This window comes from Rousettus aegyptiacus, unplaced genomic scaffold (assembly GCF_014176215.1).
Source record: "Rousettus aegyptiacus isolate mRouAeg1 unplaced genomic scaffold, mRouAeg1.p scaffold_m13_p_5, whole genome shotgun sequence".
Classification (NCBI taxonomy): Eukaryota; Metazoa; Chordata; class Mammalia; order Chiroptera; family Pteropodidae; genus Rousettus; species Rousettus aegyptiacus.
Window position 1 is genome coordinate 4,236,782 of NW_023416308.1, and position 12,329 is coordinate 4,249,110.

At 57.4% G+C, this 12,329-nt stretch overlaps 1 protein-coding gene across 1 annotated transcript; it reads left to right on the forward strand.

Moving 5' to 3' along the window:
- The first annotated feature begins 2,709 nt into the window (after nucleotides 1-2,709).
- HPD (4-hydroxyphenylpyruvate dioxygenase) lies at nucleotides 2,710-11,553 on the forward strand. The gene is made up of 14 exons (XM_016153821.2): nucleotides 2,710-2,793; nucleotides 2,916-2,942; nucleotides 3,444-3,506; nucleotides 3,814-3,918; nucleotides 4,245-4,287; nucleotides 4,450-4,532; nucleotides 5,437-5,526; nucleotides 6,449-6,552; nucleotides 6,958-7,035; nucleotides 7,565-7,727; nucleotides 7,864-7,935; nucleotides 9,343-9,465; nucleotides 10,995-11,111; nucleotides 11,192-11,553. Exons 1-14 carry the CDS (start codon nucleotides 2,791-2,793, stop codon nucleotides 11,300-11,302), a joined length of 1,182 nt encoding a protein of 393 aa, XP_016009307.2. The 5' UTR covers nucleotides 2,710-2,790; the 3' UTR covers nucleotides 11,303-11,553.
- Nucleotides 11,554-12,329: the final 776 nt, after the last annotated feature.

The window sequence follows — 12,329 nt, forward strand, 5'->3', positions numbered from 1 at the left end:
ACAGCCAGATATAACAGCACAAAATACAAAGCCATTTAAAAAATAAATGCCTCCCCCTTTATTTTCCTTGCGAGTCTACTTGAACCCCTAGCAGTAAATTCGGCATGTGCAGGGTGAGGGGGCCGTGGCCGTGGCAGCCGTGGGAGCACCTCCCCGCCCCCCACCCCCTCCTTTCTCCCCCCTGATTTCTGGAAACCGATGTCACCTTTTTCCTCTCACTTGGAAGAGAGAATAATGCGAACTTTCGACATGCTTGGTCCACCCCAAGCCCAGCTTTGGGAACGCTGGACCTCTTCCTCCTTCCTCTTTGAAGAGAGAACAAAACCCGAAGGCGTCTGGCACTGGGCGTCCCCCACCCCTACCCCGTTTCAGCCAGCGCAGCCAATATCAGCCGGGGGACCCAGCCCGGCAACTCTCCTGAGGGCCCCTCTATCACCGTCAAATCCCAGGGGTGGGTTTCATCTCTCAGAGCAGATCCAGCTGCAGGCTGGGGCAACTGCCCCGCAGCAGGAGGAGCTCCAGGCCACCGGGGCCTCGAAGGTGTGTCGTCTGTTTGGAAGGCCATGCGGGCCTCCCCATGGTCCCTGGGCAGGTACCAAGTCCTCAGCAAGGTCTTCAGAAAGGAGCTCGGGGCCAAGGCCACCTTGGTCACAGTCATAAGGAAGAAGACGGCCAAGGGCTATACAGCTAGGAATCACACGTTCGGCTCTTAGGGAAAAGATCCCTTGTCCCTTCATCCTTCCTTCCGCAAAGCAATGCTTCTGCCATCTTTCAGTGAGTCAGGGTCCATCACGCAAGTCCCATGGCTGCCACCACCGGGTCCCCAAGTCCACCGCACCCAGGTTTGACGGTGTGCTAAGAGGACTCTCGTATATAGTCTTACTTGTGGCTAACATGTTTTACGGCAAAAGGACACAGAGCGAAATCGGCCCAGGGAACAGGGGCGTGGAGCGAGGCCCGCAGGAAGCCAGGTGCAAGCTGCGAGGGTCCCCTCCCAGCGAGGTCACACGGGACGCACCTGATCCCCCCATCGAGGGGCTGCGAAACGTCTCTCAGGGAAGTGCGGCCAAGCCTGAGTGTGCGGGGTCTTTGTGAGAGGCCGGTCACACGGGCGCCTCCTGCACAGCATGTACCCAGACTCCCGAGGGAGGCGGGTGTTGAGCTTGTACAAACAGTGCAGCCCCAGGGGCGCCCGAGCCGCCCGAGCCCAAGTTCCCCGATGCCAGCCAAGGCTCGGCCCCGCGAGCAGAACCTGCCACGAGCAGCCAGCGTGCGTTCACGCTCTTCTGCACGCCGGGGCGGATGAGCCGCACACACGCCCAGCTCCCGGTCTGAGCACAGAGTGACAATTCAGGAACAAAGTGCCGAGGCAGCCACACCCAGCCGCGGCTAACCTGTCATCAGCCGGGCCCGGTCCGAGAGGAAAGAAATGTCGGGGCTCTGGACACTGGTCCCCACAGTCCTCCCTCCGCAGTCTCTGCCTACAGACGGGAGAGGCACCCACAAATGGATCCAGAGCGTGACTGAGACCCACTGTCTCTGGAAGCAACGCCAGAAGGTAGGAGAGACAAGGCCACCAGCCCCGCCCCGCTGAGCCAGACGCCTGACTTCGGCACCACCAGACTGCAGACGGTGCGCTTCCTGGATTCAGTTAAGTTCTGACCGTGTGCCTGGGACACGAGGCAGCTCGGGGGGCTCAGCGGGCCACCGTGAGCCAGGAGACGAGGTGTCCCCTGCCCCGAGGGGCTGCAGGGCTGCGCAGAGCCCTCCCCCTCGGTGGGAGCCCCTGGCCCGGAGCCCCCGTCCGCGGTACCCCCACTCCGGTCCCCAGGGAGATGCCCAGGGCAGGCTAGTGAGGCGCCCCGGGAGACTGTCCTGGAGCCCTCAGGTAAATGCTACAGCTGGCCGGCAGTCGCCAAGCCATCTTCCAGGAAAGTGGGACCTGAGGACCCGCATGTGGGGGTGCTGGGAAGAACCCCGGCCTTCCTGCTCCTTCCCCCCCCCCCGCCGCTGGAAATACTGAGAAGCTGAGGCAGGGGCAGAGCCATAACCTCTTGCTCCAAACTCAGGCTGTGGCAGTGCCAAGGCCCCCTAATTCTCCATCAGCCCCCTGAACCCCAAAGAAACATAATCGATCATAACTAAAGTAACAGAGAACTTACTGTGTGCCAGATTCTCCTGTGAAGACTTTACTGCTTTATCTCAATCCCCATCACCCTATCATCGCTGCCATTGTACAAATGGGGAGACTGAGGCTGAGGGGTTTGGTGACGGTCCCCAGTCAACAGGACTCGAGCCCCATGCCGGTGCCTCCTAGCACTGTGGAATATGACGGAACACATCCCTTTTACCTAACTATGAACCACACGCCTGCCATGCAAGCAGGGCTTCGAGACCAGCCCCTCATCTCCCCTTAAATTCTCTCTAAATAAGAATTTCGGAGCAACCGCCGCATTCCGGCTAGCCTTGGCTTCCGAGCTTTGGATTCTGAAGGGCGGAGATTGCAGTCCCAGCTCAAGGTCCTGGAAATAGTGTGCCTTTGACCCCTCGCCCAGGCCACTGGCTGGGGCCTTGGGCCATCACCACCCCCGCTCTGGGCCCGCATCGCCCTGTTCAGCGAGGCTGCCACGAGATCAGAGGCTCCCAGGAGTAAGGTGCTAGGCTCAGACCCCACCCCGAGGAGCGCGGCTCCCCAGAGGCGGGACCTGCGGGTGGTTAAATAGACTGTCCAGCGCGGATCCTGCCCTCTCATCCCAGCCTCCCAGGCAGGAAGCTTGACCCAGACCAACCATGGTACCTGCCGGCATGGCCGCCTCCGCCCGGGGCCCGGGGCTCCGTCTGGAAGTGAGATTTCCAGAAACACCTTGCGTCTGTCTGAGCGTTCGGAATCTTACCATCCTTTTCTTTCTCCTTAGACGTCTTACAGCGACAAAGGGAAGAAGGTAAGCAGAAGAAGAAACGTGGGTTCGGGGCCCCGCAAGACTGGGATGCCAGCAAAAATCAGAAGAGAAATAAGTACAGCGGGTTTGTGACATCCGGGATGTGCGCTGAGTTCATTCGTGGCCCCGCTCACCCTCGCTCGAGTGAGCTAGACTCAGCCCTCACCCCCTCTAAAAAAAAATGTCAGCCGCCTCTTAAATTCCTGCCAATCTCTCGACCCTGTCTGGAAGTTCTTCCCGAGATCCGGCTGAGATTCGCGTGGCTGCAGCGTAAGGCTGTCTCCCTCTGGAAAAGTGGGTCAGGCCTCCGGAGGGGGCTTCCCAACCTCCACCCCCCAGGAGCTCAAGTTCAACACAACAGACCTGATTCGCTGCTCGGCGAAGCCCAAAGCCGTGGGCTGGCGGGGTGGGGCTGGGCTTCTCGGTGCTGGGGTTGAGACTGGGGACCAGGGAGGTGGCCAGGGGACACCCCTTCTCTCAGCCTCACCCCTTCTCTCTTCACAGCCCGAGAGAGGCCGATTCCTCCACTTCCACTCCGTGACCTTCTGGGTCGGCAATGCCAAGCAGGTAGAGGCCAGGGCCAGGCGCTGGGGCAGGCGGAGGAAAGGCAGGAGGCCCCGTGGACGGGGCCGGCCTCCAGCCTGGCGTGATGGGCCCCCAGGAGGGGAGGGTCGCGGCCAGCACTGGGACCGTCTCGGGGAGGACCAACGCCTGGGTGGGACACCAGAATGAATCTTACCTGCGGTCAGGAGGGGTCAGAGGGACAGCGCTGAGGTAACAGGGCAGACAGGCTGAGGGGGCCTGGGGGCTCTCACTGGGGGCTCCCCAGGCTGGCCCCTCGGCCCTCGTAAACCCACTCGCAACTCTGCTCCAGGCTGCATCGTTCTACTGCAGCAAGATGGGCTTCGAACCCCTAGCCTACAGGGGCCTGGAGACGGGCTCCAGGGAGGTGGCCAGCCATGTGATCAAGCAAGGGCAGGTGAGCCCCCAGCCCAGGACCCCCACGCACCCGGGGGGGCCCAGCCCTCTCTTCTTGCTGGCCTCTGAGCAATCCCCATGGGCAGGCCCGACCCAGCAGCTCACCTCGTGACCCTGGGGATGTCTGGCACGGGAGGGGCCCCCATCCCTCAGGACCGGGGTGGTGGAGAGGAACTAAGGCAGAGCAGAGGCTGGAACCCAGGGTCGAGCAGTCGGGAGGTGTAATTCGGTCCTTTGGCCGCACCAGGGTATCTCAGCGGGGGGCGGGGGCACCTGCCCACACTCCCCTGAGCCGCCAGCTCACCTTCCTTCTCCTCTGTGTCTTAGATTGTATTCGTTTTCTCTTCTGCTCTCAACCCCTGGAACAAAGGTGAGGAGGCCCTCGGGCGGGTTTGAGGTGGGGGTGGGGGTGGAGACACGGTATGGTGGGTGGGGTCAGGGTTCAGGGAGGGGAGCTAGGAGGAGATGGGGACTGGGAGGACAGGTGCAGGGCCGGAACTCCAACGCCACCCACTCCCCCTGCCGGCCGCAGAGATGGGTGACCACCTGGTGAGGCACGGTGACGGTGTGAAGGACGTGGCGTTCGAGGTGCAGGACTGCGACTCCATCGTGCAGGTGAGAGACAGCGCCTGGGCCGGCGTGGGGACAGAGCCGTGAGGCCGGGCCCGCCTCCCGTCAGCCAGGGGGACCGGCCGAGTCGGGGCTAGAGGACACTTCTGTATCGGTGTGATACCCGTGGGACTCCACGCCCCAGGCCGTGTGTCCCCTCCCTGAGCCTCGGTTTCTGCGTGCGGAAAATGGGGCTAACCACAGCACCCACCTCGCCTCACAGGGAGGAAAAGAGATCATCATGACCATTTCTTGAGCGTGACTCTGAGCCAAACACTGTCCTCGCGAGGCAGTTTTGAGGTTCAGAGCATAGATTCCAGAGGCAGACCGCCCGGGCCTGGATCTCGTTAGCTGTGCGACTTTGGGCACGTGACTTAACTTCTCTGTGCCTCGATTTCCTCATCTCCGAAAATGGAGAGAATAACAGGACTTTGGGCGTAATGTTGCTGTGAGGATAAAGAAGTTAAAACCCACAACAGTGCCTGACATGTGATAAGCCTAGACACGCAGCAAGTCTTTGCTAAATAAATGCGCAGATCACATACACAAGGCACTTGGCAGAGTCTGAAACGTAGCAGGTATTCGGCTAATGCCAGCTCGCATTCTTTTTATGCAACCACCCTTTTTACAGATGGGGAAACTGAGGACTAGGGGGGAAGGGCCACAAGTGAGTTAGCAGAGGCAGGACAGACCCCCACAACCCACCTGGCTTGTCTCCTATAGCCCCAGCTCTGGGCCTGGGCCTCAGTTTCTCAATCTGCCCAATGCACACGAGGTATGGGTCTCAGGGGCAACGGCGGAAGCCGGCTGGGGTTCCTACCTGGGACTGGCGGATCACCGGGGAGCAGCCGGCAGGTGCTCTGGGGGTGTCCAGCCCTGAGGGCCCTTCCCACCCCCATCTCCCCTGCAGAAAGCCCAGGAAAGAGGCGCCAAAATCATCCGGGAACCCTGGGTGGAGCAAGATAAGTTTGGGAAGGTGAAGTTCGCCGTGCTGCAGACGGTGAGTTCACCTGGCGGCTCTCACCCTCCGGCTGTGGGCACCCACGGAGAAGCCCCCACCCTGACTCCTGAAGCCATCCCACCCTCGTGCCGCAGGCTTCTCCTCCCTCCAACCTGACCAGCAAAATGCTTGGCCAGTGCGCAGAGGCCGATGAGAGCTTCCAGCCACCCTGCGGGGCCTCCCTTCCTCCCCTGCGGGGGGGGGGGGGGAGATGTAAGCTTCAGGCAGGGGCTTGGACAAAGGAGAGGGATGGGGTCGGGGGAAGCCCCGCCCCACACCGGCTGTGCGACTGAGCAAAGTCACTTCACTTCCTTGAGACGGCACCGACGTGAGCAAGGGCTGGAGCTGGACCCGGTGCGATTGGAACACACCGCTGCGTCTTTCCGCGCCTCAGTGACTTCGGCTACAACCCCTCCTAGGATTACTATAAGGGTCAAGTGAGGTCATTCACGTATCGCTCCTAGAACAGTGCCCGACACTCAGCAAAGCTGACCAGGTCTGTCTAGCGCTTGTGTTATGGTCACACAGAGACAATCGTAGGTCCTACCTTCTCAAGTTAAAATACAACTTAAGCGCGGCTAGGATGGAAAGAGCCCTCCGGCATACTTCAAGCCAACGTCCTCATCATTCTTCAGCTAGTCCGCCTATTTCTACTGAGAACTGACTGCGTGTGCGCCAGGCACTCACTGCCCTAGGCGCTGGGGACGCGGTGGGGAGTGAGAAAGTGTCCCCACCCTCACCAAACCTACGGACCCACAAACGACAGACTAAAATTCATTTCACACAAGGGAAGTGACTCGCTCGAGGTCACGCATCATCGAGTCAGGGGGAGGCCCTGGCGGGAACCCAGGGCCGCGCTGGTGCCCTGGCCTCGGCGGGGGTGGGAGCTCAGAGGCTGAGCCGGGCTGTTTTCCACCCGCAGTTCGGGGACACGACACACACCCTGGTGGAGAAGATGAACTACAGAGGCCCGTTCCTGCCTGGGTTCATGGCCCGGGCTCCCAGGGACTCCCTGCTTTCCAAGCTGTGAGCATCCCCTCCCCCGGGCAGGGGTGGGCTGGAGAGCGAAGCCCTTCTCCTCGACGTGGGCTGGGCTTCTCTGGGAGAGCAGAGTGTCGCAGGCCTGTTGGGGAGCCCCTGAGGGTCCCCAGGGGTGGCTTCAAGAAGCAGCATAGAGCCTAAGAACACAGGCTCTGGAGTTAGACTGCCCAGGTTCAAACCCCGACTGTCACTCCACACGGCTCTTTAACCTTGGCAAGTGACTTTATTTCTCTCCACCTCAGTCTCTTCGTCTGTAACGTAGAGCTAGTACGGGCGTGTAAGGTGACTCAAAACGGTGCTAGGTAATAGGCAGCTATTGAGGGGCCGACAGGAAGTGGGGCGTTTGGGGAGTAACCTCGTCCTCGCCCCCTGAGCACGTCCCTCTTCCAGGCCCCAGTGCAATCTCGAGGTCATTGATCACGTCGTGGGAAATCAGCCCGATCAGGAGATGTTATCTGCCTCGGAATGGTGAGTTCCCAGCCCAAGCCCTTCCCGCAAAGGGACAGGCCCACTCCTCAGTTCTTGTCTGGGACCCCAAAGTGGGAAATGGGGCACAGGCTGCAGGAAGGTAGTGTGAAGTCGCCGATTCAGCTGTTCCCTATAACACTGTCTCTATGGAGACCAAAGGAATTAAGGCCCAAAATGATCCACAGGTCCTCCCTCTGAGGGACGTTGGGGAATTGGCAGAGGTGGGGTGTCACAGTCCAGGGCGGCTCGGAGGAAGACTGTCACTACTCAGACAGCACCCTCACGTGAATTAGAAGCAAATGCACGTCTCGAAGCATTTGCCTCCGTGGAGCCTTGCCACGTGAGGATCTTGGCACGAAACTTTGCTTCCATCTGGAAGAAAACTGTCATGATGAGGGTCCGAGTCTATGATGTGCGTGAGGTGGACGGTGGTTCCCTTTTGGAGGCTGCTCAGGAAGCAAATTCTGGAAGGTGGGATAGGGGCATGGAGCCAGTCCAGAGCTGGCATGCCCTTCCGGCCACCCCACAGGTACCTGAATAACCTGCAGTTCCACCGTTTCTGGTCTGTGGATGACAAGGAGTTGCACACGGAGTACAGCTCTCTGCGCTCCATCGTGGTGACCAATTACGAGGAGTCCATCAAGATACCCATTAACGAGCCAGCGCCCGGCAGGAAAAAATCCCAGATTCAGGTGGGGTCTTCCCTGGGCCCCAGGGTCCTGGCTGGGGAAGAAGAAAGTAGGGACGAGGTTTGAGGGCTCTTGTAGGGGGGGCAGTGGGGTCCGTGACGGGGCCAATGACAGGGCTTTCCTCGTTTCCCTCCCACAGGAATACGTGGACTATTACGGGGGTGCCGGGGTGCAGCACATTGCTCTCAAGACCCAAGACATCATCACAACAGTAAGAAGCCCGTTCCTGGCCTTAATTCACCTCCCCTTCGGCTCCAGGGCCCACCTCTGCAAAATGGAGTGGGGGTGGCGATGGCAGTCCTGAGCCCCCTTCATTGCCCCGGAGGGTTGACAGGGCCCCCCTACTGGTCCCTGCCACTCACGTAGGCATATTCCCACCCCAGAGAGTTCAGTCTCTCTCTGCAGAACATTCTGGGCTTTAGAAACAGGAAGCCTGGATTCTCTTTCCAGTGTTGCCAGAGACTTGCTCTCTTTCTCTGGGAGGGGAAGGGGTTCGACCCCCTCTCTGGACTTCAGTTGCCTTACTTTGAAAGTGAGGACATTAGGCTACAAGATCCATTAGGTTCTATGAGCCAAATTAAATGTCCTGAAACTATGGATCTAGCCCTTGGGGAGGCCGGGTCCTCCCTATTCATTATGAGGCCGTATGGCAGAGTGGACAAGAGCCTGGACTGTCCTATTTAATTCTGGCTCAAGGAAGATTCTAGCAACTTTATTCATTCATTCATTCACTCACTCACTCACTCACTCACTCACTCAATGGAAGTTCACTGAGCACCTATGTGCCTGGCACTGGTTTAGGTACTTAGGACGTTGTCAGCCAACAAGACAATATGGAGGCAGAAAACAAAATACATAAAATATATCCGTAAGGCGGCAGCGAGTGCTCTGGAGGAAAATACAGCAGGACAGCGGAAGAGGGAGGGTGAAGGACACCGCGTTTTTAACTGGGGCCGTCAGCGAAAGGCCTCGCTGAGAAGGAGGCATCTGAGACTCTGAGATGGCGGAGTTGGAAGGAGAGAAGCACGTGGCTCAGGGGAAAGTGCCCCGGGCAGAAGGAACAGCCAGGGCAGAGGAAGGCGGAAGGAACAGCAAGATCAGGGCGGCGGGAACAGAATGAGCGAAGGGGGGAGAGGTAGGAGATCAGGTCAGGACGTCAGAGGAGGAGCAGATGGCGAGGACCTGGAATGTGCCGCTGAGATGTGATACCGCCACGGAGTGATGTGACTCCTCTTTTAGGAAAATCATTCTGGCTACTCTGTTGAGAGTAGATACTTAACCCCTTAGATACTTAATGCCTCGGTTTCCTCAGCTATGAAATGGGGATAATAATCATCCGGATGCCTCGAAAGGTCACTGGGGGGGACATAATGAGGCAAGACACAGGAAGTGCTTGAGACAGGCACTGATGAGCCCTCCACAAAGGTCAGCGATGGCTGTTCTTCTAACGGGCCCCACAAGACCCAGACGAGGAAGGGGATGAGGTCACGGGACATTCTGGCAGTTTGGGAGAGGTAGGGTAGGAACCTGGCCTCCTCCGGGCCCAGCACCTCCGCTTGGGTAAGGATGTGGAGCATGCAGAGAGAAGGAGGCTGATCTTGACCTTGCCCCGAGACAGATTCGCAGCCTGAAAGAGAGAGGCATGGAATTCCTCAACACTCCGCCGACATACTACAAACAGCTACGAGAGAAGCTCAAGTCAGCCAAGATCCGGGTGCAGGAGAACATGGATACCCTGGAGGTGAGGCTGGCAGGCCCCCCGGTCGGGTGGGAGAAGGAGCCCCGAGTTCCATCTTGCCTCACAAATACCGTCTGAACCTCTATTCTGCAGCAGGCAAAACCAGACCAGGTCCCTGTGGTCCTGGCACTTGCATACTAGGGGAGAAATGACAGACAAATAATAACACAGACATCCTCAGAGAGAGAGTGGTGCCATGCAGAAAGTTAAAATAGGCTATGACAGAGAGTGACCTGGGACTGCTTTACAGGAGGCAATCAGGGAAGGCCTCTCCGAGGAGGTGACATTTCAATGAAATCTAGATGACAGGAGGGAGTTGGCTGTGGGAAGGGGCTGGGGAAAGAGCAGTCCTGGCAGAGGGAACAGAAAATGTAAGGGTTCTGAGGAACAGTAAGAAGGCTCGAGTGAATGAAAGGAAGTGTTTGAGGAGTGGCCCCGGTTACAGAGGTAGGCAGGGGCTGATTCCTTTTGTAGGCTATTTAAGACTTTGGACTTTGTTCTTCTATGGGCAGAAACCAATGTAGGGTTGCGTTTTTTGTTTCATTTTGTTTTGAACAGTTTTAATTATATATAAGTCACATAACACAAAAATCACTCTTTCAGAGTGCGTAATTCAGTGATTTTTAGCTATTTACTATGTTGAGCAACCATGATCAAAGTCAATTTAAGAACATTTTCATCACTCTAAAAAGAAATCTCATACCCCTTAGCCGTCGCTTCCCAATCCTACCATTCCACTCTCCACCCAGCCCTAGGCGACCACTGATCTATCTCCTGTTTCTATAGATTTGTCTTTTCCAAACACATCATATAAATGGGATCATAATATGTGATTTTTTGGTGACTGGCTACTTTCACTTAGCATAATGTTTGCGAGACTCATCCATGTTGTAACATGTGTCAGTACTCCATTCCTTTTTTATGGCCGAGTAATATTCCATCACATGACTAGACAACATTCATTTTGACTATTATGAATAATGCGGCTATGAACATTCGTGTATAAGCTTTTGTGCGGACGTATGTTTCAGTTCTCTTGGGTAGATGCCCAGGAGTGGAATTACTGGGTCATACGGTAGCTCCAGCTAAACCTTTTGAGGATCTGCCAGCCAACTGGTTGAACTCAGCTGCTGTACCATTTTACATTCCCAGCATTAACCTGTGAGAGCCGCAATTTCCATTGGAGGGTTTTAAGCAGGGAATGGCATGATCTGATTTTTTAAATATCCCTTTATGTCTGTGGGGAAAACGAATTGTAAGAATGCAAGAGCAGAAGCCGGGAGACTCCAGCGGGGCCTACGTGGGTGGTCCAGGCCAGCTGTGGTGGCTTACACAGGACTGGGGCAGGGGGAAGATAACAGGACAATTTGCGGATCTATTGTGAGGCGTCTGAAACCGCTGGAAAAGACATCTTTTCTTGGTTTAGTGGGTGCAGGAGCCCCTTCCAATGGGCTTCCTAAGGACCCCACCGTGCCAGGCTACAGGGCGGGCTAGCCTCCCCGTCACCCGGACCGGCCCTGTCTCCCGCCTAGGAGCTAAAAATCCTGGTGGACTACGATGAAAACGGCTACCTCCTGCAGATCTTCTCCAAACCCATGCAGGACCGGCCCACGCTCTTCCTGGAAGTTATTCAGCGCCACAACCACCAGGTATCACTTGGCCCCAGCAAGTCCAAAAGGGCATGCTAGCCCGACTGGACCCACAACTCACTTCCTCTCTCCCGCTCCAGGGTTTTGGGGCGGGCAACTTCAACTCCCTGTTCAAGGCTTTAGAAGAGGAGCAGAACTTGCGGGGCAACCTCACAGACCTGGAGACCAACGGGGTAGTCCCCGGGATGTAGCCCCCGCACATCCCGCCTGACCCGGCGAGGGCCCGCCCACCTGCAGGCCCATGGCAAGCCACGCCCCCTGGCCTTGGAACCCGCCCACGCCACGGGCCAGAACAGCAAGCCCTTCTTATTGGCCGCTCACTTTAGACCCCGCCCACCAACCGGTTCTGGACTCCCGAGGTTCCGCCCACCTCCTGACCACGCCCCCTAGCTCGGTCCGCTCCCCGCTCCCGCCCTCTGGAATAAAGCGGACCGGGTTTCAAGGCGGTGTCTTGGCGTTTTTTGTGCCGGGCTGGAGCAGTGACGCCGTTTGGTCGCCAGGGGGCGCTCAGAACGGCAGCGCTGCCAGAGGCGTGTCTGTAACGACTTCGCAGCGCTGCGGAAAACGAGGCGCGGTGTGCAAACGCTTAGCAGACAGGACCGCGCGGTCAGGGGGAATTCTGGAACCAAGAGGGTGCAGAGGGCTTACACTCTAGAGAGGAAGACAGACAATCTCGTTTCAGGGAGTGGTAAATGCTACTGAGAAAATAGAGCAAAAAAAATAAAGCGGGAGATTATGTGGGGGTGAAGCTGCGAGGGGGTCCTAATTTTGATTCGGGCAAGGTCCCTCTGGGGAGATGACATTTGGGAGCCAGCCTTGGGAAAATCTGGAAAAAGAGCATCCACGTCCTGTCTGGTGGCTTTATGATCTATCTCTAAAGATGAATTGTCCCCAACTTTGCTGCTCTGAGCCCAAACTTCTGGACATAGGAGAAGGGAAGGTGTTAGCCAAGGTACTTTTTGGGAAGGCATCCTTTCTCCGCAACCACTGGACATGGTTCCTGTTCTGAGAAACAGAGCAGGTGGGAGGGATCTGAGCTCCTCAGCATGCCAGTCGCCGGTGCCCTCTACGGCCAGCGCCACTCGTCCTCCCTAGCCTTGGTCCCAGCGAGGATTCTGCTTGGGAAGAAGCTAGTTCATACTCAAGTGTGAGTGACCCTTGCAAAATAATGACACAATTGGAAGATGGGCTACGAGTCCTAAAACTCTTGGGAGCAAA